The following is a 25,554-nucleotide window of genomic DNA, read 5'->3' on the forward strand; positions in this document are numbered from 1 at the left end:
TCTGTAGGTGATTTAATTAAGGCATCTACCAGAAAGCCATGGACAGAATTTTAAGGTGTTACCTGCCAGTGGTGACTGCAAGAAAATTTACCATAGAACAGGGGGATACTGTCAGAGGGTTTGGAAACAGAGCCAAGAAAGAGTTAAGAAGACCGTCTCGTGATGTGGCCACATAGCAGGGTAACGAAGGCATGATCTACCTGCCGGCATTCTCCTTGGGTAGAGACAAGGTATAGATAGAAAATCTTTTTTAGCTCTCAGATGCATATTTGCCACTATTTTTCCTGATGTGGGCTTTCTGGTTGAGCATTTGATGTCATAGATGTCCTGAGGCCCAGGTTCTCTACATGGCCCCTCCACAGGTCACAATACTTCATTGGCCCATATTTTCCTCTTCCATAAAATGGAATTTCTACCATATGGATCCTGCACTTCCTTCTACTCTTAACAGTTCAGCCCAGCTTCAAGCATGAAACAGTGTTCAGCTTCTGTTCAACAGCACAACCTCTTAACCCATAGGTAATGAATAAATACTTTGATCTCCTTCAACCTGTGTGCCCTGTAAAACTTATACTTCACCCAGTTCTTTCTGTCTTTCTTTGAATCTTTTTTACTGCCCAAGATGAATCAGCAGCAGCTTCGCACTAATCATGGGGCTGCTGAAATAAAACAAAAGTATCTGGTTGCCCCGTCACCGTGAATGGATGTTTATAGCTTCCTCCCAGCCTTGTTTCCTGCCTGGCCTCACCCAGAATTATGCTCTCTGTATATGGAAATAACATTCTCCTCAACACAACTCATTTCAAATGTAGAGAGGAAGGAATGGGACCCAGTGAATTACGATTACCTGAAATGTTAATATGTCTTAGGTCCAAATATGGTAGCCTCTGTGAACTCCACATTCTTTGGCCAATTTGACAAACTGCACTTATCTCATCCATTTCCAGGACATAAGTTCTCCATTTTCAACTCTATAATAAAGCAGGGAACATGCAGAATGTGCTTTAAGTAATTATATTATCTCCAAACTGAAGATCTTAAGGCTGAAGATAAATGGGATATTGTCTTTGGAATATCCTCCCTGTTAAAAGATGTAAGATGGTGAATTCATAACATTTGCAAAGCTAAAGGATAAATGTAAAGTACCTGTAACTTTATAAAATTTTACGTGTACAGGATAATTTTACCTACTCTTTGAGCTACTAAGCAGTTAGTACCTTAAATGGCCTGGGATGATTTCAATTCAAAGGGGTATTTGATTATTTGACTACTTTGAAACTTGAGAAAACACATGAATTAAGAAGGAACAGACAAATTAGTGTTGATATTAACTCTTACTTAGAGTTATCCATTATAAGACATCAAGGTGGAATGGATTTATGTGCACATGTTTTATGAGAACAACAACAACAAAACCCACAAGTTATCTTAATTTAATTCATATTAGACTATCTGTTGTTGCCAAAACATGGGAAATAAGCCTATTTTCAAAGTTCCTTCAGTTCAATTCAACAAAAAAATGTATGATGGGTTTATTAAGTAAATCAGTCATTTAACATGCCAGAATGTAATTCTACGAATTATTTCTTCCCTCTCCAACACATCAAAATCTTCGCTTTTGGAAATATGCTTTGCTTGTGACCTTCAAATATACTGAAATTTTCTTTCAAGGTTGAGTGAAAAATACTGATCTTTATCTTCTTAAAGTTCCTCCTTGGACCAACTTGCTTTTTCTTTTCTATTAAGCAATGGTAGGTGCACTTGCTGGGTTGAATGGCTGGGTCAACAGACTATTTTAGAATCAGGGTGCAGAATCTAAGGGGATGGGTCACAGAGGAGTGTGGGAGTTGCAGCAGGCATGACCCTTGGTTGAGGTACCCAGCATTGGCTCTTCTCCATCTGTCTGTGAATGGAGCAAAAAAAAAAAAAAAAAAGGAAAGGAAGAAAAAAATGTACACACATCAGAGAAATGCTTAGATAGGTCAGTTACAGAAAGTAATTTAATTTCTTAGCACTTCGCTTTTCCCATTTGTGAAACGGTGGTGATGACCAACCCCTCTGCCGTACGGTGTGATATTATAACGTGTGAAACATAACAACACTTCCTTTAATATGGCGCATGCTTATTTTACAATATTCCTATTTTCTCACAGGCTTGTTGTTTTGTTTCTCTATAGTGTCTCTTTATGTTCCGCATCCATCTAAAGGCAGTTGTCCTACGGTATCTCTTTCCTAACTGGTTTATTCTTGTCTTAAAGACAATATTCAGATTTTCCCACAACCAGCTCCCTTTTTCTCAGGATTTCTGTGTCTCAGACACAGATATCAAGCTAAATCCCAGATACTTATTCCTAAGTAAAAGACTAGCTTATGTTGTGGTTACAGAGGCACTCTGAATTTAACAAAAAGGCCTGTCATTTCATCAGCCTGCAAAAATGAATTGAATGGAATTTTCAGAAAATAAGGTTGAACAGAGATGGAAAACCAAGCATTGGCCCAGTGGAAGGAGCCTGTCATGGCCACCAGCAGGACCTCCCTGGGCCAGTGCCTGCCTTGACATTCTCACTGCTGAATTTATCAGAAGGACCTGAGGCCTTAGACTTCATCCTGAACATCTACCCTGGGCAGAAAGGACCCAGCAGAGAGAATATGATGACAAATCTGAAACGTATCTCTCCCACGCTCGCAGTTTTTTTTTTTTTTTTAAACGATTTGGTCAAAAGGAAACTAAAATCTGAATAAAAACAGAAGAGAGAGAGAGAAAAGTGTGCAAATTTAAGAATGTGTTACTTCAGATCATCTTCACATGAGGTTATGTGCACAGTAAGTCATCACCTGAGAAATGTAAATATTAAGAATGTTAAAATTCTGCTTTCATCCTACTGAACTTGAGAAGTTAAGCATTGTGAAACCCTAGGGGAGGCACCCCTGGTAGCCCTGTAGGTGATGCCGTGCATAGGTCCAGCCTTCAACAGAACAGGGAATGCATAAGAACTTTAAAAGTGATCAGACTCTTTCACTGATAATACCATTTGAAGAAAGTATCCCAAGGACACTGTCTAATGGCGGGGGTGGGGTGGGGAGAGATGCCCTGAGCAATCCTATTTGTAATTGTAAAAACTGGAAATGCCCAAGCCATCCACAGTATGGGACTTGCTAAAGAATCTTGGAGAATATGCTGTGGCTTAATGACTATTCATCAATAGTTATTGGTTATACAGGGCCTTGCAGATCATGTTCGGGACCTAAAGGTTATTGTATAGACAGGTAGAAGTGTTTTAAGCAGAGATTGGCACAACAAAGGGCAAAGGTGAAGAGTGGTTGTGGGCAGTTGACTTGGCTGGCGTTCAAGAGCAATGATGGTGACCTGAAGTAAGATGAGATCAGCAGGGAGAAAGGGATGATGCCAGGAGCATATAGAAGGCAGAGTCTGAGAGTCTTGGTGACTGATTAGATGTTAGATGAGAGAAATAGAGGAGTTAAGTAAACATGACTTCTGGGTTTCTGGTCTGAACAACTGGGCATTCACTGTACTAGGAAACACCATGTGGGTTATAAAGACTTTCACATTCGACACATTAACCATGTGGTATCTGTAGGTCATGCAAGAGGGAAGTATCTAGGAGATAACTGAAGGTTCTAGAGTTGAGAAGAAATGCCTGGCTTGAGTAGATTTAGCATGGATGGGCTGACAGAGGCCATGGGAGTAGATGAGATTACCGGAAAGAAAGACTAGTGGGAGATCAGGAGCCTTACTGTTACAGGATTGGAGGAGGTTGAAAGAAAACCAGGAGGGGTAGGAATGTCCCAAGCCATGGAGTGTTCTAGAAGGAGGCTGATAGTGAACGCTACTGATGAACGTTGCTGAAAAGCAGAGTCCCCAAGTACTGACCATTGCCCTCTGGTTTGACCACGAGGAGGTCAGCAGTAGAAGCAGAGAGAAGTGGCAAGAATAGAGTTGGACAGCTCCTTGGCCAAGCTTGGCTGTACTGGGACCAGAGAACCAGGAGCAGTACCTGGAAGGAAAGATGGGGACAAGAGATGTGTGTGTGCGTGTGTGTGTGTGTGTGTGTGTGTGTGCGTGCGCAGAAAACAGGAAAAACTGGACATTGTTTAAGTGCCAGAGGGAAGAATCCCGTAGAAAGAGGTTGAAGATACAATTGTGAACTAGGAGAGAGAGAGAGAGACTGAGCTAGAAATGTCTATGTGAAATGATGTCAACCGGGAAAACACTTTTTCAATACATATGAATGTGACTTCATGAAACTTGTATAGGCACTTTAAATACAAAAGTGTTGAAGCAAAGCAAATGGTTTCCAGATTTTTGAGACACGTCTGTGAATAATTACCAGATCACAAGGGGTGCCATCTATTGAGCCCACATTATCGCAGACGTGGGTCTGGTGCTTGTTCATATCATCTCACTTGATCTTCATATCAGCCCTGCCAAGTCTGTGGTATTATTCTCAGTTGAGACAAAAGAATGTTTCACTAAGCCTGGAGTTAAGCCTCACAGAGAAAGAGTTTTTGCCTGAGGGCTTGCAGCTGACAAACAGAGGACCCAAGGGGACCTGGGACCTCTTGCCCCAGAGCCCAGGCTCTTTCCTCAGAAGGAAAGAAACCTTAACCCCACCACCCCCTCCAAACAGCATCTGTCTGTTCTCAGTCTTCAGAGACACCAAGAACATTGATAAGACAACTTGTGGCAGGTTTGTTCAGTCTTGCAACTATCCGACGGAAATAGATCACAAATACAATAATAGAATTTCTTATTTCCCAGAGTGGATTCCTGGCTTTTCACATCGGGATCACCACTACAGAATTACACATGTGTTTAGTCTGTGGGTTTCTGTGTTGTAGATGTGCGTGTTCATCCGTGTGCGTGTGTGTGTGTGTGCACACATCCGGGGGATAGCTAGTTTTATGGGGCCTGAAGCTTATAATTTGGGGGACACAGATGGTTTTAGGGCTCTTCCCAGGAGCCTATGAGGGTGAAAGCCCTGCAACTCACTAGCTTCCCGGGAGCCCCCACTCCGTACATGCATGTGTCAACGTGAACCATGCATGTGTGCATGAAGATACAAAGAGAAACCAACAATAGGTCTTGTCCCTTAAACAGAAGCCTTGGTTCCCTTGCAACTTTTGCAGTTAGCAGTAGGTATTGCTTTTCTGGGAAGACAGAGAAGATTTACCACGAATCAAATGGGCCAAGAATTTTTTGACAAGTGCCTTTTGAATTCAAGCCAGTGGTCATCAGCTAAATTAGATATACAGTGCTAGGGCTCATGCTCTTTATTTTCAGCAAGCAAATAAATGTAACTTATTTTTTAATCTCTTTTTTTATTCCAGAGATCTTTTTGTTAATACTACTTTTTAGATGCACTCTTCCGTGTAGGTACGAACATGATTTTCAAGTGTACCCAGAGAACAGGCTGGGGGCTGGAGGGAATAGGAGGCAGTAGAGATGGAAGAGGATGGGGGAGGGGGCATGTCTTTATTTATTTAGAAAACTGTTGTAGACAAGACACATGCTCTGTGTTGTTCCAGAGCCAAGACTAGGAACTGAGGTACATGAGTTTGCAGGGGAGGCCAAGTTCCAACTCAACAGAAGAACTTTCTATCAACTAGAGCTGTCCAAAAATGGTTTGTTTGTGTTTGTGGCCGGCCTCCCATCCCTGGAAGTACTCAGCCAAAGCTACTTCTTGGCAAGGGAAGGGGAGGCAGGGGACTTCTACTGAACACAAGTTCGAGTCGCTCTAAGTAACCTCTAGAATCCTTTCTAAGATTCCAAGCTATTATCAGGCACACACTATTACTGCCAACCACACGTACCAGGCTGTGCACCGTAAGTTGGTTTCTCCCCCATAGTACTGATGCCTTTGTAAGCCAGCCACATTCCCCAACTGAGCCCCTGGTTGCTGAGGAAACCTATGTCTGTGAATGGACTGATCCATCTATGGCCATCATTTACAGTTTTCAGATTCAATTTTTTCCTGGCTTGGAACGTGGGACCTTTTGCCCATGCTCACACCTATTAGCCAGCCATCCCAGGTGACACTTAGGAATGTTATCTCACTAGTTCTCATCCCAGGCTTATGGTTTAGGTAAGGAACTGGCAGAATTCCATTTGATTCACCCCTCCCCTGCTTTCTCTTGCACACTGAGACATGAACCTTGTCTGCCTGGCTCCCTTTGCCAGCTTTGGGATGAGAGGCAGAAGAGAGCCAGCACTGGGAGAGTCTGGAGTGGGGCGCCTATCAGCCCCTCTGTGGGCTTGCCTACCAGGCCCAGAGGAAGAGTTCAGCGGGAGGGGTGCAGAGAAGCCAAGATGGGTAGATGGCCTCAATTAACCTTTGACCTTTCTACAGGGGGAACAGAACAATGACCATGACCCAGACACTCCTTTGTTCTCCCTAAGAGACTGCCTTAAGGGTCTACAGGTCTGTCCTACATGCTGTCATAATATCAATAAGAACAGTGATGGTGGCTGGGAGAGCGGAGGTCACAAAAACAGTTCCTGTTTGCTGAGTTCTTGCTGATTGCTAAGCCCCGTGATGAGCTCATCCCTTCCTCACACGAATTCTATAACGTAGATGCTGTTAACATGGCCGTTTTGTAGACCAAAGAACTGAGGCCTCCAGAGGGCAAAGGACATGCCTAAGACCCTAGTCTGACTCTAGACTCTTCCCCATTCCTGCTTTGTGGCCTCGCTTTCTGGAGGTGCTTAGAGAAATGGAAACACAAAACAGAAGTGACCTGCCTGGACTTGACTCAGCAAACAGCGGAGCTTCCAGAGCCCCAGGAGCGACCCCTGAGGAGAGGGTGGCGTGTAACACGTGCAGCAAGCACGCCTGCTCTAGGGGCTTTGCCACACTCCCTCGTTGAACCCACACAGCAGACTTGGAAGGTAGATGGCCTTTGCATTTCACGGGGAGGTTAGGGACATGTTCAAGGTCACCAGGCCCAGAGGGGCAGGGCGGCCTACATCTGCAAGTCTGTGCCTTCCCCACATCAGCCTGCCTCTCTGAGCAAAGTTGAACACCCTCACAGACACTAAATTTATATTTCCTGGCCTCCTCTTCCAAAATGGATGCACTAATTACTGGCCATTTTTTTTAGTAATACTAATCATCAGGAACACATTTTTCAGTGTTGCGTTTTCTCTTTCCGCGTACTACCGAAATAAAGCATTGCTCCAACCCACAGGATAAAACCCAGCGGGTGTGAGGCCATGTAAATTAAGGAAAGTTCAGGAAGACATTACACTACACCAAAAGAAACAAAGTGTTGATTAGGGACTTATTTTTGTAAGCGATTAAAATATGAATCATTAAAATAGGACTGTATTTCAGGCTCTGTATCCTCCTCTCATCAGAGACGACATTACCATGACTACTAGGTTCAGATTAGAAGTGCTCCAAGCTTTCCCAGCTCAAAAAAACGCACTCGTGTGTGCCACAGTTCTACCTTCCCTAGAACATTCTTCCAAGTCTGGAGTGGAACCCCTCTGCATCCTCACACCCATGTCATCATCAGGAAATGCCCAAATGACATGCTTGCCTTCAGCTCTTTAAAGTCTTTTGCTTTATTGAATCCTAATAGTAAATAGTGTCACTAAGTCATGCTTAATACCACCCAAACTCGAAGGTGGAGGAAGGAACAAAGTCAAAACAAAGATACCAACAAAACAAAACACCTCAGGAATCACTTAGAACAGAACATCCTTGAACTTTATTTGGTACAAGTGGTCTGCAGAAAAAAAGAAATTTTTTTTTTTTTAAAGATTTTATTTATTTATTTGACAGAGAGAGATCACAAGCAGGCAGAGAGGCAGGTAGAGAGAGAGGAGGAAGCAGGCTCCCTGCTGAGCAGAGAGCCCGATGCGGGGCTCGATCCCAGGACCCTGAGATCATGACCTGAGCTGAAGGCAGCGGCTTAACCCACTGAGCCACCCAGGCGCCCCGAAAAAAAGAAATTAATATGGAGCGTTTCTCAGGTTCAGACAGAATTTAAAAGAAAAAAATAATTTAGCAATAGCCCAAAATATGCAGTTAAATTAAGTTGTTAATTAAAGTATCTGTTAAAAATGGCTAAAATTAGAGACAAAAGCCCATTATTTGGTACAATTGCTGATTGCATATCTGTATGTGGAAGGGCGTAGGGGGACAGTCAGGAAAGCCTGTGGTATTTTAAAGATTAATCACCCACCTGCATTTTTGAACTTGGATCTAAGCCAGAGGGGTGGGACAAGACCATGGCAGGTTTTTGAGGACTTTTTTGTGGTTTGGGCTTTTTTTTTTTTCCTAATTAACTACTCAGTGGACACTTTAAATACCAAATATATCAGAACAGAGGGCCTTAGCTCAGACCAGCCCCTACCAACCTCCTCAAGGGGCTGACATCTAGAGATGATTTTCTGGAGACGGTAGAGCTTTGGAACAATGGCTGTGTGTATTTTTAAAGGAGGTAAGCATCCCAGAATGTGCCAGTTCTTGAGAGGGTATCTGCAATAGTTAGCTCCTCTGACCGGACTTGTGCATTTTTTTCATCCTCATTCTCTTCCTGCCTGGGATTAGGGTGGGTTCGAAAGGCAATTTTTTTTTTTCCTGTTGGAAGAGCTCTCTGAAGAACATATGAATTGCCATTGAAACATTAAAAATTTTCATACTAGTGACTGCATAATCCTTCTTTAGTTAATCTGAAATGCAAGCAAAGATTGAAAAGAATATTTTTTCACAAGAATAATAGCAATAAATTGGAATCATTGAAATGTCCAGTAAAGTCTGGTGCATCCCCGTGATGGGCCCTCATTTTGCAGCCAGTGGAGCAGTTCAGTAATGTGGAGGGAAAAAGAGAGATACAAAACTAGGACAAGCCTGATTCTAACTCTAAAACCATAGATGGATGGTGGGAATGGGACTTTTTTCTCTCAGTGATAGGATTATAGGTGATTTTTGTTTTCTTTCTGGTTTTCGGCACTTTTAAAACTTTTTTCATATATTACTTGCACAGTTTCAAAAGTCCAGTGAAAAAAACAATCACATGGCTCCAATCCTCTGAGTGTCCCCTGTGTGCTCAGGGGGGTGGGTAGCACGCGGACCTGGCTCGCCGTACGTCTTCAGTCCAGCACCACCCAGAGAGTCGAAGCTCAGTCTGTTCACTGAAATATTCCCATTGCTCTAATTCTCTTTCCTTTTTCTTTCCAGGTGATGTGCTCTATGAACTCCTTCAGCATATTCTGAAGCAGAGAAAACCTCGCATTCTTTTCTCACCGTTCTTCCATCCTGGAAACTCTATACACACACAGCCGGAAGTCATCCTGCATCAAAACCATGAAGAAGGTACCAGAGGAGGCTTTCCTTTCCTTGCGTGAGGTTTAGACAATCCAAGAGATGCTGTTGTTTATTTGATAAGTTGTTCTTATCCACGTGATTCATTTGTCCTTGAACCCACATGTGTTGAGTGCTCACTGTATAGAAGACACCGAGGGAAACGCCGGGATGGAAGAGAGGGACTCTTGGTTCTCTGCTTGTCCTAAAGAAATGAGCTACCAGGATGAGTATCAGAGCATAGCTGTAAGAGTCAGTGGGAGGGAAAATTAGATCCCAGCCCAGGCATCAGGGTCAGCCTCATGAAGCAGGCGGTTCTGGAGGCTTCCTTGCTGGCCCAGCAGAGTTCTGGTAAGCAAGGATGAAGTGGGGAGCCCTCCAAGCAGAGAGAACAGGTAGGATGGAGTGAGTCCCTGAAGTAAGAGAGGCCTCAGATGAATTGGGTTATAAGGCTTATCCCCGCCCCCCCCCCGCACAACATTTGTTCTGGAAACTGTCAAACAAGAGAGAGTTCTCCCAAATAGATAGAATGAAATAAATAAACCCCTGTGAGCCATTACCCCATTTCAACAGTGATCAACATTTTGCTTTTGCACAGATAGTCCAAGCCAGTTATATTGGACCCAGAATGGAGAGGGCTTTGATGAAGGACAGTAATGGGGGAGGGGGGGGTCTTTGAAAATTTGTGAGTAGAGTGTAATAAAAGCTGGGGGAGCAAGACAGACTCAAAGCCCGCGAACTCTGGTGGACCAGGGGTTCCTGCTTCATGCACCGAAGGCGGTTTCTTACAATGTGCTCAGCCTAGGTGCCTACTTCAGATGTGCCTGGTAAGTCCCGGCAGTCCTAAAGGCACCGGTAGGAAACAGAAAGAAAAGACCAGACTTGAACAGTGCCTCTGGACATCATTCCAAAGCATGTGTTTGGGTGCAGATCTAGGTTCTTAAAATCTTACTTGGTTCAGCGATGCCTCGTGCCTCTGAGAAGCGTGATGATCACTTGCGTGCTGGTGGGTTAGACAACAGACCTGGGGACACAGAGTAACACTTTTCAATGTGTCCTTTCTCTTAGGACCGGATTTCTCGGGGCCTCCAAGCCTGGTTCCTTGGGGTGTTTCCTTAGATTGATTGCGCCTCCTCAAGAGCAGGGCCCATATTTTTGTTTTGTTTTGTGGTTGGCAAATTAAAAAATGAGAAGTTATTTGTTTTCTTAATTAACACTTCACAAAAGAGAGCCTGACTCCAGGCGACCGACTGCCATCCCTTCCTTGTGCCAAGTGGCTCACAGCAGGCCCCCTTGCTTTCGTGAGGGAGAATAAACGAGTAGCTCTTGCCTGCTCCCTGCCTGTTTCTCTCATCCTTTCTTCCCCCGGCTTTACCCTTGCTTAATTTAGCAGCTGCCTCCCCTTCCCACCACCCCGCAATTCGGTTTCTCTGTTCTTTTACTCTTCCTGCCATGTACATTTCTGGCTTGCATAATAGCCAACATCTATGCCAGAAGAGAGGAGGTGAGTTTACTGAAGCTTGACATTAAGGCAAGAATCATATTACGTAGCTTGCCTCCTTGGATACAAAAGGTGTGTGATGGGCTTTTTTTTTTTTTCTTGTCCTCCCGTCTCTCTCTCCTGTACTCATTATTTAAAAAAAAAAAAAAAAAAAAATCCCATTTGGAATTCCTATTCCTCTTTTTATTCCCAAATGCATTTGGAAGCTTACAGTCTCTCACCACACATGCTTCCGCCTTGAATTGACTCAGAAGTAGGTGTTTGTTGGTGTTCTCATTTGTAGGAGCTAATCAATAGAGAAAGCCGGGCTGACTCTCAGAGCTACCCTCAGACCAAGTAAATACAGGTGTGCTGCTTCGTGTGCCATAACGAGCTATGTATGCTCTCGAGCATTAGGATGTCAGTGGCGGTGACTCCGTAGGTAAAAGGATGACGCTAATGAGGCCAAGGTCAAGGGCTTCATCACCCTGGGGACCAGTGAGTTTGGCCTCAGAGCCGGCTCTTAAAAGTAGCGTGTTCTCAGAGAACATTCCTTAAAGCCATCAGCCAGGACTCAAGACCGGAGGGTCCATGCCTGTTTAGACACGGTGCATTCTCTCAGGTGAGCAGGTGGACATGTGAGAAAGGAAGTTTAGGTCTTTGTCGGAAGGTATCAGCTGAGAAGAGCTGTGCGGGGCACGGAGGCGATATGCATAGGCCACCTGTCACCTGACTACCGGGGATGACAAGGGGACCCTTCAGAGAGGAGAATCAGCCAGTACGAGGTCCCTACCTCCAAAAACCTCCTACCTCATTCCTTTTTCTCCACCAAAAAAAAAAAAAAAAAAAAAAAAAACTATCCAGCTCAACATGACCGGTCTGTAGAATTAATGCCACCACACTTCCTTGTGAATGGTAGAACACGAATATGGACATTTGTGAACATACAGAAAGATCCTGGGAAAAAAAAATCTGTAAAGTGAGATTATACATATTGAATATTCTGTCCCTTGGGGTCTGTTCCACATCACTGGGGGCACAGTCCTTTGAAAAAGTGTGTTGCCATTGACCTGACACAGAGCTAATATGACAGGAAGGAGAGCAGGAACATTCCAGAGGAGAGCAGACATGGCCCCTCAGCGGCCTGGCACAGTGAGGCATGCAGAGGGATGTGCAAAGACAAAGCCTCATTTACCCCCTCCCCGCGACTGCCCCTCATCACGGCCGCCAGCTTAACCGGTTCAGACATTCGTCATTTCACAACGGTAATTGAGATCACAGTCCAAACATATCTTGTTGAATCTAGCAGCAGTTCCCCACACAGCCCCTGTGAGTGCCTGACATTGAAATCTCGCCGTCCTCCCAGGCAGCCGTGTGGCAGTGCCCGGAGCCAGGAAGTGGCTTCAAGGCTCCCCTCCGGACTCTGAAGGGTGAAGTAGGCTATCCCATGAAAGCCACTTACCTTTATTTTGTAAACAATTGTTAATCTGTGTGTTGTACACGATTCTGAAACCGTGTGGTGCCTGGCCTGGGGTGAAGCAGTCCTCCACTGACCACCCAGGTGTAAGAGAACCAGCATGGGCACCCTCCTCCCTGACTGACTTTTGAGAATAGAGTGCAGTATTCTACAAGGAAGGCAGCCTTGTAATCTCTCACCCATACCGAGACACTGTGACAGGGAGACAGGATTCCTCCAGCAGGTACGCCGGGCAATAGTCACAAAGCAGGACCACCCCGGACCACCTGGCAGGCACGGTCAGCTTCGATCATATTTTTTAAAGGATGGGGTTTGGAAGTCAGGAAACCAGGCTCGAATCCTCTATTCTGCCAGAACAAAGCATAAGGGCAAACTTTCTCTTCTCTGGCCCTCAGTTTCCCCAGTTGTGAGACGGGTTAGACCGAATGTTCTCAGATCTCCTACACTCCCAAATCCTACATTCCCTCCAAAGTCTGGGTCTCTCTGGGTGATAGGAAGATGAATGGACCCATTCTCTACCTACCATCAGGGCCTTGGGCAATTAAAATCCAGAAAATCTAAAGTGTGTTTCACTTGGTGTTGCTCAGAATCAGTTAAACATCTCTTCCGTCCTCCCTTGTCTCACCTTACTGGGACCTGCTGGTAATATTACCCCTTTTAGTAGTCAAACCAAGACTGGCACCATCCCTTTATCTCATGACCGAAATTCAAGTGGATTCCTTTTCTTTTATTGTTATGACTCATTTTATCTGCATAATGTGAATGAGTTAAATGTTAGGTAGATAGTTTTATAGGAAGGAGACAAAACCAAGAAATGATACTGTTTCTTTCACCAAAATGAGGAGGTAAAACATCTTTAGAAATTACAGATCAGCAAATGATGATAAAATAAATATATTCTGTCACCCACAGTCATAATATCAACTACTTTTGACACCTTAGATTCTAAAACCAGTTACTTCTAGTTCCTGTGGAATAATTACAAGAAAGGTTTGGTCCCTAAGTATATATTCGATCTCTAGTAGCCCTCCTGGTGTTAAAACTACTTGCATAGTGATTCCCTAAAAGCTCATTGAGCAGTACAAAATATGCTTCCAGTTGAGCTAGTCTCCAAATGGGGCCAGCTCCACAGAGTTATCCTGTCGGACTGGACAGGCTCCAGTCCGTAGAGCAAAGGAACAAGAGTTGCATTGATCCTATGCTCTCATCCCAGGACCCTGTGGGGGACCCCCTTATAATATACATCAGCTCTCTAGACCCACCCTCTCATGTGTCCTATCTAAGAGAGTGGGAGGTGATTTTTAATCACTTTCATTTGAAAATATTCACACATGCAGTGTTGTGATTGTTTCTGTAACAGTGGACACCCTTTGAAGACACATGTGTTGCTCGGGGGGAGCTCTCTCACTTGGTGGACATGGAAATCCTAAGTGATAGTGAGAACCTTCAAGCGCCAAAACAACAGACCTCAGTTCTCTATCCAGCCATATGTGGTAATGGCCCAGAGAATAGAGAGGAGTCATTTCTTTGTGAAGAGCAAGGAGGGTGCCATGCATTCTGCAATAGCCCAGGGATTTTCATCTTTGGGGTTGCTTTATTGAGGGAAATGTTTCCCCTCCACCCCCAATCCCCTCTACTGCCAAATCCAAGTGCCCAAAGACTGCTTTGGAGGAGGGAAATCTTACACAATTTTAATGAGATAATTAAAGAAGATGAGGTGTGTGGATTTGCTTTGTAGGAACAAAGTAATAGCTAACATTTATGGTGTGCCAGGCCCTGTTCTAAGCTCTTAGGTGTCCAGATCACTTCATCTTCATAACTACCCTATAAAGAAGGTACTGTTGAAGTAAGTCAATCGGAGAAAGACAACTATCATATGATCTCCCTGATATGAGGAAGTGGAGATGCAACATGGGTGGTTAAGGGGGTAGGAGAAGAATAAATGAAACAAGATGGGATCGGGAGGGAGACAAACCATAAGTGACTCTTAATCTCACAAAACAAACTGAAGGTTGCTGGGGGGAGGGGGGTTGGGAGAAGGCGGGTGGGGTTATGGACATTGGGGAGGGTATGTGCTATGATGAGTGCTGTGAAGTGTATAAACCTGGCGATTCACAGATCTGTACCCCTGGGGATAAAAATATATGTTTATAAAAAATTTAAAAAAAGAAAGTACTGTTATCCCCATTTTACAGATGAGGAGACAAAAGCTAAGAGCCTCCAGATCACATAACTACTAAGTAGCAAAACTGAGACTTAGCCCTGGGTCCACTTAGCTCTCATGCCCGTGTTCATTCCATTGCAGCAGGAATGAACCAACCAAAATAACATTTTTGTTCATGTGTTTTGTGCAAACACCCTGAAAACAGGACAAAATACGGAGCAGTGAGTGGAATTGGGGAGATTAGGAGGCCAAGCCAGGTCCCCTGACCAGGGTGTGGTGTGGCAGATGCCAGCAAACCTGCTTATAATTTTTCTGCCTCCTGGTACTGGAACCTACGAAATCTAAACAGACAAGCAAAAAGGTCAAAGATAACTTTTTTTTAAATTTTACTTATTTTAGGACGCCTGGGTGGCTCAGTTGGCTAAGCCACTGCCTTTGGCTCAGGTCATCGTCCCAGAGTCCTGGGATCAAGTCCCATATCAGGCTTCCCCTGCTCTGCAAGGAGCCTGCTTCTCCCTCTCCCTCTGCCTGCCACTCCCCCTGCTTGTGCTCTCTCCATCTCTCTCTCTCTCTCTCTCTCTCTGTCAAATAAATAAATAAAATTTTAAAATATATTTTATTTATTTGAGAGAGCAAGCTCGAGCAGGGGAAGAGCAGAGGGAGAGGGAGAGAGTCTCGAGCACAACTCTGTACTGAGCGTGGAGCCCAACACAGGGCTCGATCTCTCAACCCCAAGATCATGACCTGAGCCAAAACAAGGGTCGGAAGTGTAAGCAACCCAGCCACCCACGTGCCCCATCATAGATGACTTTGGAGACACCAGTGTACGTCTGCCATTCATGGTGTCAAAAGCTCACGCTGATTCGGAGTGAATTAACCCACTGTGGATCTTTGACTGCCTCTGAATGAAGGGAGCATGAAGAAAATCCCCCAGCTCGTGAGAAATGTGAGTTCGGAGTCTGGCACTGGCTTCTTAGAGCAGAGGCTGTCCTCCCCTTAGGAACCGGCTGGGTGCTGGTCACTCCTTGGGAACTGGTCCTTCAGTATAGCTGCTAAAGAGGCACCAGAGTAGATAAAGTTTGGAGCTGATCCAGCCAACCTGTTACAGGTGGTTGTAAAAACTTCCCTGAATCTCCAGTCTTGCTGGGATCATATTGACAAAGTGTCAAGGAGGGGCACCTGGGTGGCTCAGTCAGTTGAGCGTCTGCTCTCGGCTCAGGTCATGATCCCAGGGTCCGGGGATCAAGTTCCGCATCAGGCTCCCTGCCCATTGGGAGCATGCTTCTCCCTCTTCCTCTGCTTGCCACTCTGTCTGCTTGTGCTCTGTCTGTCAAATAAATAAATAAATAAAATCTTTAAAAAAAAAAAAAAGTCAAGGAGGCCATTGGCTGGGCTTTGACATTGATGTTAGTCTTATAAAGCATGATGGAACCAGAGAGAATGGGGGGGGGGGGGGAGGCGTACACGCGCACGCACTCTTTGGGTTCTAATCCCCGCTCCCCCATTTACTGGCTGTATGACTTTAGGCAAGTTACTTAACTTCCTTGTGTCTCAGTTTCCACCCAGAAAAGAAGGATAATGTCAGTACCTATTGAATGTGATTGATACAAGAATCACGTTAATATGGAAAATGCCCTCAGAGCAATAGCTGTCACAGAGCAAGTGCTCACTAAATGTTATTCATTACCATTATTTGGTATCTCTCACCATTGTTGGGTTGAGATTTTTTTCCTTCGTCTTGTCTTTTAAACCTAAAACAATATTGAATGGTGATTAAAGACACAAAACATTTCCCACCTTAGCCGCTTTCAAGCTTACATGCAGTTCAGGAGTGTTAAGTATATTCACGTTGTTGTGCAGTGGTTGGTTTTATTTCCTACCTCCAATCCCAGTTTTCCGAACTATTCCCATTCTCGTGACCAAGTGCACTTTGTGCAAACACCGCATGTGTGCGTCCCAGACGTCGGATGGGCCTGCTGCCTACCCACACCGTGATACCAGGACTCCTTCATGGACGAACCAGGCCCCTCTTTTCCATTCTGTGGGAAAACACATCAAAAGTGCCCATCTCGGGGCCCAGCCCGTTTTGAAAAGGAGCAGTGTTTGTGCTTTGGTACCCCGCGGTACCTGGCGCATGGTAGGCCCTCCATGACCCCTTTGGGAGACGTATGTCTCCTCTCACACGCAAGAACCCTAAGATTAACCTTTTGTGCCCACTTTCAATTCGGGCATTCTTGGATCTGGCTGGAGATAATGAGGTTCCAGCAGACTAAGACCAGGCCCCAGTCTTGACTTCCTGTTTCCCCAGGGCACCAGGTACTACTGCTTCCCCTCGCTCCCCCCCTTCTATTCCCCTCTAACTCCTCCATGTCTCTCTAGGACCTCTTCTTCCTGCTTCACTTCCTGTATTTCAGAGTCTGGGGCAGCATGACCTTTTACCCTCTGACCCTTGTCCCCGGATGCGGCATTTCATTGTGATGGGAAAGTGTGGAGGCCCTGGGGTGATGGCCAGAGCCTCTTCATCCATTAGAAGGGGGCCTCAGTGTGCTTCAGGGAGGACCCGCTCACTTTCCAGCCTCCTCTGGCTTCCTCCAGTCCCACAGAGGCTGCTTTTAGCCCAGGGGCTAGCTGGCTCCTTGAAGCCAGAAGTTTCAGCGCCAGAGATCCCTAATATGCATGACTAACTCTCCCCAGGTAGCCAGGAAGTTTTCAAGAAACTTCCTGGTTCCCCTGGGGAAGTGCTGTCTGAGCCCTTTGAGATAAGGGGCCTGGGGCAGTTTGGGTTCACCTCCAGAACAGGAAGCCCTCTGTGATCTCCCTCTTTCCCCTCTCCAGGGCTCCCACTGATCTCTGCCACCCTGAGCCCCTCCTTATAAATGATTCACAAGGTTTACCCCACAGGTCTAACTGGCTCATTTGAAATTGGGCCCACTGATTTCTTCATTCAGTTCTCTTGCGTGGCCCCTGTTGAGACCGAGGCCCGGGCAGACTTGCTCCTGGGCTATCTGGCACTGAGCTGTTGGCCGAGGCTAGAACACCAGGAGGCTGACTCCGCCCAGGAATACAGATTACGCCTCAGAGTCCTGCAAGTCACCCACTTTGTTGCCTTCAGCCGCTTTTTCAGCAAGTGCTTCTAAAACCAGGAGCTCACCCAGGGTTTATTGGTGACGAGCTCACACATCTGTGAATTGTAGACTGCAGACCCCGGCGCGGTTCTTCTTGGGCCCTCCAGGGAATTCAGGGACCATGGCAACTTGCTGAAGTGTATGGGCTGAATGGGGAGGCGGAGGGTCACTGGAGAGTCTCAGTGGAACCTCATGGAAATGGAGCAGGGGGCAGAGCTGGGGGGTGTGTTAGTGTGCTTTGGTGGCCGTAAGGGGGTGGGGCTTAAACAGAAATGTATTGTCTCACAGTTCTAGAGGCTGGAAGTCCAAGATCAAGGTAAGGGTGGGGTCAGTTCCTTCTGAGGGCTGGGAGGCAGAATCCTTTCTGGGCCTTTCTCCTAACTTCTGGTGGTTTGCTAGGCATCTTTGGTGTTCCTTGACTGGTAGATCTCTGCCTTCACCTTCACATGGCATACTCCCTGTGATGGACTCTTAATCCTTGATATCATATTACAAAATATTACATATTTTGTAATCCTTGTGTGGCAAAACATTCCCCTTCCAACCATGCAGTCTATGCCTGTCTACATGTCCAAATTCTTCTTTAAGTAAGGACACCAGTTATATTGGATGAGGGGCCCACTTGATTCTAATATGACCTTGGCTTAAGTAATGATATCTGCAATGACCCTATTTTAAATAAGGTCACATTCTGAGGTACAAGGGGGTTGGGACTTCAGCATATGGATTGAGGGGTGCGGGGTGAGGCCGGTAGCACAGTTCACCCCATAACAAGTGGGGGACAGAACCTAAGTGTGTGTAGGAAGTCTGTTCTGAACTGTAGCTGAAGGCCTGGAGCATTTAGTCTCCATAGTTCTTTATATTGTTTGTGGTTCCCACTAATCTTTTACAAATTCATGCTGGGAAGTGGTTCCTTCCAGAAGAATGTGGAACACAGTGGACTGAGGCGGATGAGTAAATTGCCTGCTGGCTTGATTTGCATCTCCCCGACTAACTTCTCACCATCCATGGCCTTAGGGAAAGCGAGGTGGTGGAAATGTGATCCTGGGAAATGTGATCCTTCTTTGTGAGTTAGAAGCTTGAGCCTTTGCTCTACCCTGGAAATTTCCTACTTAAAGCCCACGACTTTAACCAAAGGCAGTTTTTGTTGGTTTGTTTTAAGTTTACTAGTTATTCATTCTTTACGACCTGATTAAATTGGGTCAAATTTTGATGACTTTAAAATAGACAAACTTTCCTAATAAACAAAAGGAAAGAAGACAAGAAAAGGCATCCTTTTTTGTAATCCTCACACTGAAAGCCCTAATTTATTTGGGGCTATTTGGTGGCAAGAAAGGATTTTTTTTCATATCTAAAAGAGGCCCACAAAGAGAAGGGTTTGGGGGTTAGAAAACACTTCCAACCAGAACGGGTTCCCTAGTAGTCCGAGGTCCTTCTCCCCACTTCTCTCCATGCCCACACTGACTACTTCACGTGTGGCTTTACCCTCCCTCTTTCTTGCGCATTTCCCTCCCATATCAAGACCTTCAGACTGAGGGCAATGTGGATAATTTCCCAGCTCTCCAGCTGGGCAATTCACCAAGAACAAACCCAGACATCAAGGCCAGACCAAAAAAATCTTCTTGTTTTAGACAGAAGACTCCTACATCTGGGGGTTTTAATGCACCCACTGTCCGCTCAGTGCATTTCCTGTGTCCGGAGCTTTTCTGCCTGCCGGCTCTGGTCTCATAAGTTTCCACATGCTGTTGCCAACTTCTAATAACAGGGGCAGCAGGGTAGGAACGTCAGCGCCTACTCCATACGTGGGCGCATGCTTTGCAAACTGAAACAAAGCCGGGAAGCTCTCATTGCAGGCCTTTCAGCCTTGACAGTGGTTGTGCCCAGACCACCAGGAGCCTGGAATTAAATACCCTTGGATCCAGTTCTCTACCATTAATGTTATCAACTTCATCAAGTACTTCCTCTTTGAGTGGTGTCTGCAGAGAAGTAAATAAATCAAGCTTCTCCAAGTCCTGTTCCTGCCTGGACCCTGAGTCAAAAGTAAAATCTGAGTTGGATTATCCAGAGCACTGTCTCCCTCCTTCATTGTTCCCAAAGATCTGGGCAGGAACAGAGAGTGAAATCTCTCCAGGACATTACATCAGTTCCTCTTTTACCCTTGGCATGAAGATCCTTCCTCTCAGAGTCCACCCCGACTTCCTAAGGCTTGCCCCGAGTGCACACTCATACCCTGAGCCTTGAAGCCCGACACATCAAAGAGAGCCTTCACGTGACCAGACTCCTGGCCAACGCCTGTGTCTGTTTTGAAATTTGTAAGACAGGAAATGGATTCAGGAAATAGGGTTTTTCAGTACATGGTCTTCATCAACCTTAAGCATTTTTAAACCTTAATAAGCTTTTAAGTGAAGGAAGGTAGTCTGTAAATGGCATTTAGAAGAAAATGTACAAAACTTGAAAACACAGCTGTCTTAGGTAGTTGCTTATCATGATCGTGTTCTGTGACGGAGAAGAGATAAATTCGTTTTGGGGGACAGCAGAGTTAAGGTCCGTCGTAGCCATGGGGAGAAAACTTGCCCTCATCCCCAAAAGATGGTAGATCATTTCTATCATGCTCATGATCTCAGGCATTAAAATGAACTACATGGGCCTAATCAGTGACGTATCCTGTAAGCATTTATTTGCATTTGGGTTTAAGTGAAGAATTTAGTACTTGTTATCCTACTCTTTATCCTCGCAAGGTTGACTGAGTTCTTTAAAAAAAAAAAAAAAAAAGGAAGAAAAAAAAGGAAAAACACTTTTTATAGTGGAAAATATCAAACTTAGGCAAAACTCGAGGGAATTATTTAATGAGCCACCACGTAGCCATAACCAGCTTCAGTGATCAATTCATGACCAATCTTGTTTCCTCTGTGCCCATACTCTCTGCTTCACCATCACGAATTAATTTAAAGCAAATTCCAGATATATAGTTTCATCTGTAAATATATCAGTACAGGTCTGAAAAGAGAAGGACCCTTTATAAAATCGTAATCACAAAGCCATCGCATCACCTGAAAACTAACAGTTCTTCAGTATCAAATGTCTTATTAATGTTCACATTTTTTTCCAACTACCTCACATGTACTTTTACAGTTTCCTTGAATCAAACAAGGGTCTATACATTGCAGATGATTGATGTGTCTCTTAATTCCCTTTCAGTCTGTGGGTCTCCATCCATATCCTTCTTGTGTACATGCTTGCGTGCACTCTCACTTTCTCTCTAGCTGTTTAAAAAAGAAGTTAGCCACAATTAGTATAGCTTTTCCTGTGTACATAGTGTATCTTTTTTCCCCCTCTGATTGCTTTCAGGATTTTCTTTTTTTTTTTTTTAAGATATATTTATTTATTTATTTGACAGAGCAAGAGAGATCACTAGTAGGCAGAGAGGCAGGCAGAGAGAGAGGGGGAAGCAGGCTCCCTGCTGAGCAGATAGCCTGATGTGGGGCTCGATCCCAGAACCCTGAGATCATGACCTGAACTGAAGGCAGAGGCTTAACCCACTGAGCCACCCAGGTGCCCCCAGGATTTTTTTTTTTATCTTTGGTTTTCAGCAGTTTGACTGTGAAGGCCTGGATGTAGCTTTTGTATTTATCCTACTTAGTATTTGCTGAGCATCTTAGATCTTTAAGTTTCCTGTTGTTGTTGTTGTTGTTGTTGCTACCAAATTTGGAGAGCATTTGGTCATTATTCAGATTTGGGGGGTTTTTTGTGGGGGGTTGGTGGGGAGGGGTTGGTCCCATTCTTTCTGTTCTATCCTTCTTGGGTTCCAATTACATGTCCATTAAACCATTTAATATGTTATATATTGTTCCACAGGTCACTGAGGATCTATTCGTTTATTTGTTTCTAGTTTTTATTGATTGGTCTTCAAATTTACTAACCCCTCCTTTTGTCATCTCCAATCTGCTGTTGAGTACATCCAGTCCAACCTTTCAGATATTGTGTTTTTCAGTATTAGAATCTTCTTCTTAAGTTTCTATTTCTCTTCTGACAGTCTCCATCTGTTATACCTCATTATGACCATCATTTCCTTCCAGTGATTACACTTATTTCTAATAGCTAATACCAATATCTAGGTGATCTTAGAGTCTGTTTCTGTTGACTGCATTTCCTCTTGATTATAGGTCACATTTTTCTGTTTTTTGCACATGTCCCGAGAATCCTTATTGAATACTGAACATTATAGATGATACGTTGTAGAGACTTAGATTATGTTATATTCCTCTGAAGAATGTTGGGTTTTGCTCTAGCAGGTAAAAAACTAGTAAGTCACCTTGAGTTTGTAGAGGCTTGGTCTTACATTTGGTTAGGGCAGACCTATTTGTTTTGCCTGTAGTCCTCAGGCAAATCCCTTCGACCTGGATGTAGTCTTTACTCCTAAGGTGTGGCTGTTCTGGGATGATAGGCAGCCTGAGGTGTTTAGAGAGGCTCTCTTGCTAGGACTCAAATTCTCAATTCTGTCTCCAGTACAGTGGCCAGTAGCTGACGTTCCTGCTCTTATCTTTCAGCCATACAGTTGTTGCTTTCTACTGAACTCTTTAGAGGTCCCCTTGCACGTATGCTATACAGGAACACATGTCAGGGATTTGAGGGAAATTTCTGTATTCTCCCTGAGACTCTCCCCTTTATATAGGATTTGCTTTCTTGATTTTTTGCCATTCTGGCAGCCCATACTCTATTCCCTGACAGATTATACAACTTCTGGTTCATTTTCCAACTGCCCCCTGCTACAGGGACTGGGGAAAACCCCCAGGGCTATATAAATTTGAATCTCTCTTGTGCAGTTCTCTTCTTTCAAGAATAAAATGCCCTTCAGTTTTCTCCAGCACCTTCAAATAACTTTTGTAAATGTATTGTATCCGGATTCCATCATTTCTGTATGTTGGAAGGTTAGTTTGATACAAGCCACTGTGTCATTCTGGAAACTGGAATTCCCTTCTCCTTTATCATAGAAAGGTGGTAGCGTACCAAAATACTTCACCTGGCTTTGCATACCTAATCATAGAACCTGGAGACCAGTCCTTGGCAGAATCTTAAGACACTCCTCCTTCCATTTAATACCTGCCTGATCCTCCATTGTTTAGAGATACAGTATCACTGATTAAGCCAGGCTCCCACCGATAGCTATTCCAACAGGTAAGAACTTCTAAATTCTCGGCAACAGGTTACACAGTAGTTACAAAATAAACCCTTGCCTTCAAGCAAATGCTCTTTTAGTCATCGTGAACAACACGTTCACTGTTTCACATAACCAAGATCCAGAGGAGTTCTCATTTTTCTGTTAATCATGTGTAAAACTTTAAGACACTACCAGCTCGGTCTCTGTTTACTAACCCTGTCAGAGTCCTAGATTCCCTTTATGTGTTTGTCATATAGATATTGTCATAAGGGACAAAGAGAGGTATCTTTGACTTGCTTTACTCAGAGTCATGGACCAGAACAAGGACCTGAAAGCATGTGCATCCTTTAGTGAGAGCTCTGGGAACAGATGTGGCCAGAGAAACCTCATTAAGATGAGGGGAGGCACTGAAGAAAACTCCCATTTTTGTAGGCAGATTTTCATCCTTCCTCCCCCTAAGCAGGGACTCCTAAAGCCACGTGTGTGCCAGCCCCGCCCCCCCAACCCACCCACAACCCAGCCCACAGGACTGCTTCTGTTCCCGATGCTGTCCCTGCTCAGCTGTCAGCAGCTTGAAAGTTCAAGTGGCATGCAATGGAGGCAGGGTTGGAGGTGTCCTTCCCTCCTTCTCCTTACTTACCTCTGCCTGTCTCTGAGCATTTGTAGGGTCTGTGCACTCAGAAACCAAGTGATCCTAAAGCTTCTCCCCAGTGGAGAACGTGCAAGTACAAGATTGCCAGTCTGTAAATGAGACCCACTGTCCATCCTTAAAGCAGGTTTTCCCATCGCTTTTCCCCTTGGCTTCTACATATAGTAAAGTGGCAGATACTGTAACGGGTACCTAGATTCTAGAATCTTACTGGAGTCTGGGTCTCGTTCCCTCACTGGCTGTGTGTCTTTGAGTAAGTTGCTTAATTTCTTTATGCCTCCCATTTTATCACCTGTGAACTAGTACTGGTATTAGGATCTCCCTACTGAGGAGTATGATACATTCTGAACAATATAATCCAGTACCAAGGATATAGTAGCTACTTTAGTAGTAGAAATAATGGTATCATTAACACCAATAACAACGTCCCAGAGGTAGAGAATATATACATTTAGTTATGGAAATGTAAGTCAGTGAAAGCATCTAGAAAGAAACCCTTAAGGACCCCAGAAGCCACGTTGAAGAGTCAAGTAACCAAAGCCAAAGATAAAGAACACAGGTTTGGCTTCCCTGTGCTCACAAGCCACTAGTAAGTGCTTAATGGAATGCTTGTGGACATTCTTAGCCTGTCTACTGTAGGAAAAGAATTTCAAGTATGCGCACTTCAGTTGTTTTTTTAACCAGTGGAAAAGACACTCTGTCTCAAGGGACAAACGGTCTGTCCGGCACACGCCCAGGCTCCACTCACTGTTCACTCCCTTTCGAACCGCGGCGGGGTCCCTCTCCTGACAGTTCACTGGGGTCAGTGATTGTCTCTCCCTCTGCTCTGCAGATAATTGTGTCCAGAGGACCCCACGGCCCCCAGTGGAGAACGTGCACCACAACCCCCCCACCATTGAACTGTTGCACCGGTCTAGATCACCTGTCACAGCCAATCACCGGCCCTCTCCCGATCCTGAGCAGCGGCCCCTCCGGTCCCCCCTGGACAACATGATCCGCCGCCTCTCCCCGGCCGAGAGGGCCCAGGGGCCGAGGCTCCACCAGGAGAACAACCACCAGGAGTCCTACCCACTGTCAGTGTCTCCCATGGAGAATAACCACTGCCCGCCGTCCTCCGAGCCCCACCAGAAGCCGTCGAGCCCCCGGCAGGAGAGCACCCGCGTGATCCAGCTGATGCCCAGTCCCATCATGCACCCCTTGATCCTGAACCCCCGGCACTCCGTGGATTTCAAACAGTCCAGGCTCTCCGAGGACGGGCTGCATAGGGAAGGGAAGCCCATCAACCTCTCGCATCGGGAAGACCTGGCCTACATGAACCACATCATGGTGTCCGTCTCCCCGCCAGAGGAGCACTCCATGCCCATTGGGAGAATAGCAGGTAGGTGAGCTCATCCCTCCGCCGCCCATCCAGCATCCGGGGGGACCTGACAAAGCCCCGCTCTCTCCCCGGCCTTGCGGCAGGCCTCACACCGTTCCCAATTAGGCGCCCTCAAAGGCTCTGTGAGGGCAAGTGGAGGCTTCTGCCTGAATGAAGTGAAATCCCTAATGGGCTAGTTAATGAGCCCCTGGGATGGAGTAGTTAATGAGCCTCAGAAATGTTAAGAAACAAATGTCCTACGTTCAGCTTACAAGGAGAGTCACATCAGAATCATGGCTAAGCGAAAACATTTAAAATAAAAGGTTTATGAGCATGCTAATGGCCCTGTCTTGAAGTTTCCAGCAGCTAATTAATGACCAGGCACAGCATAAAGAACCTTTGTCTCGGATTCAGACCTGTAATTCCATCCTATGGGCAGTAACTCAATGTAGCCTTCACCTTGGGAGAAGGTGGGAGAGAAAAACACGATTATGGTGTCGGAGGCAGGTGATGCTGGGTCATTTGGATGAAGGAAACCACTCCCGAATTCTTTTACTTTTATGATGACAAGCCCACATTTGCTTCCCTAAGACAAGAAACCAGTGGAAACCAGAGAAAAAATCTACACGTTGTATTTGTGCTAGTCTGCTCATAATTTACATGAAGTCATTCTCCAGACACTTAACCCTCCAGCCACATGGCCAGGGTAGCTCTCTTCCTGGAGCATCTCTCCATTCATGAGACATTTGTCAAACACCCACTATGCACAGGTAAATGCTTGAGGAAGTAGGGGGACAGAGCGGTGCTTTAACACA

The 25,554-nt window shown here is 45.2% G+C and overlaps 1 protein-coding gene across 2 annotated transcripts in view; it reads left to right on the forward strand.

Annotated features, from left to right (window-relative positions):
* Positions 1–25,554, forward strand: part of LOC111141997 (ETS variant 6) — a 232,829-nt gene that overhangs the window by 190,111 nt on the left and 17,164 nt on the right. For both annotated transcript variants that reach the window (XM_022494917.1, XM_022494918.1), the window contains exons 4-5: positions 9,207–9,341; positions 24,215–24,760. In XM_022494917.1, the coding sequence (XP_022350625.1) occupies positions 9,207–9,341; positions 24,215–24,760 (681 nt within the window). The remainder of the gene's footprint in view (positions 1–9,206; positions 9,342–24,214; positions 24,761–25,554) is intronic.

The sequence above is a fragment of the Enhydra lutris genome, unplaced genomic scaffold, assembly GCF_002288905.1.
Source record: "Enhydra lutris kenyoni isolate GAN:26980312 unplaced genomic scaffold, ASM228890v2 scaffoldscaffold7, whole genome shotgun sequence".
Taxonomy (NCBI): Eukaryota; Metazoa; Chordata; class Mammalia; order Carnivora; family Mustelidae; genus Enhydra; species Enhydra lutris.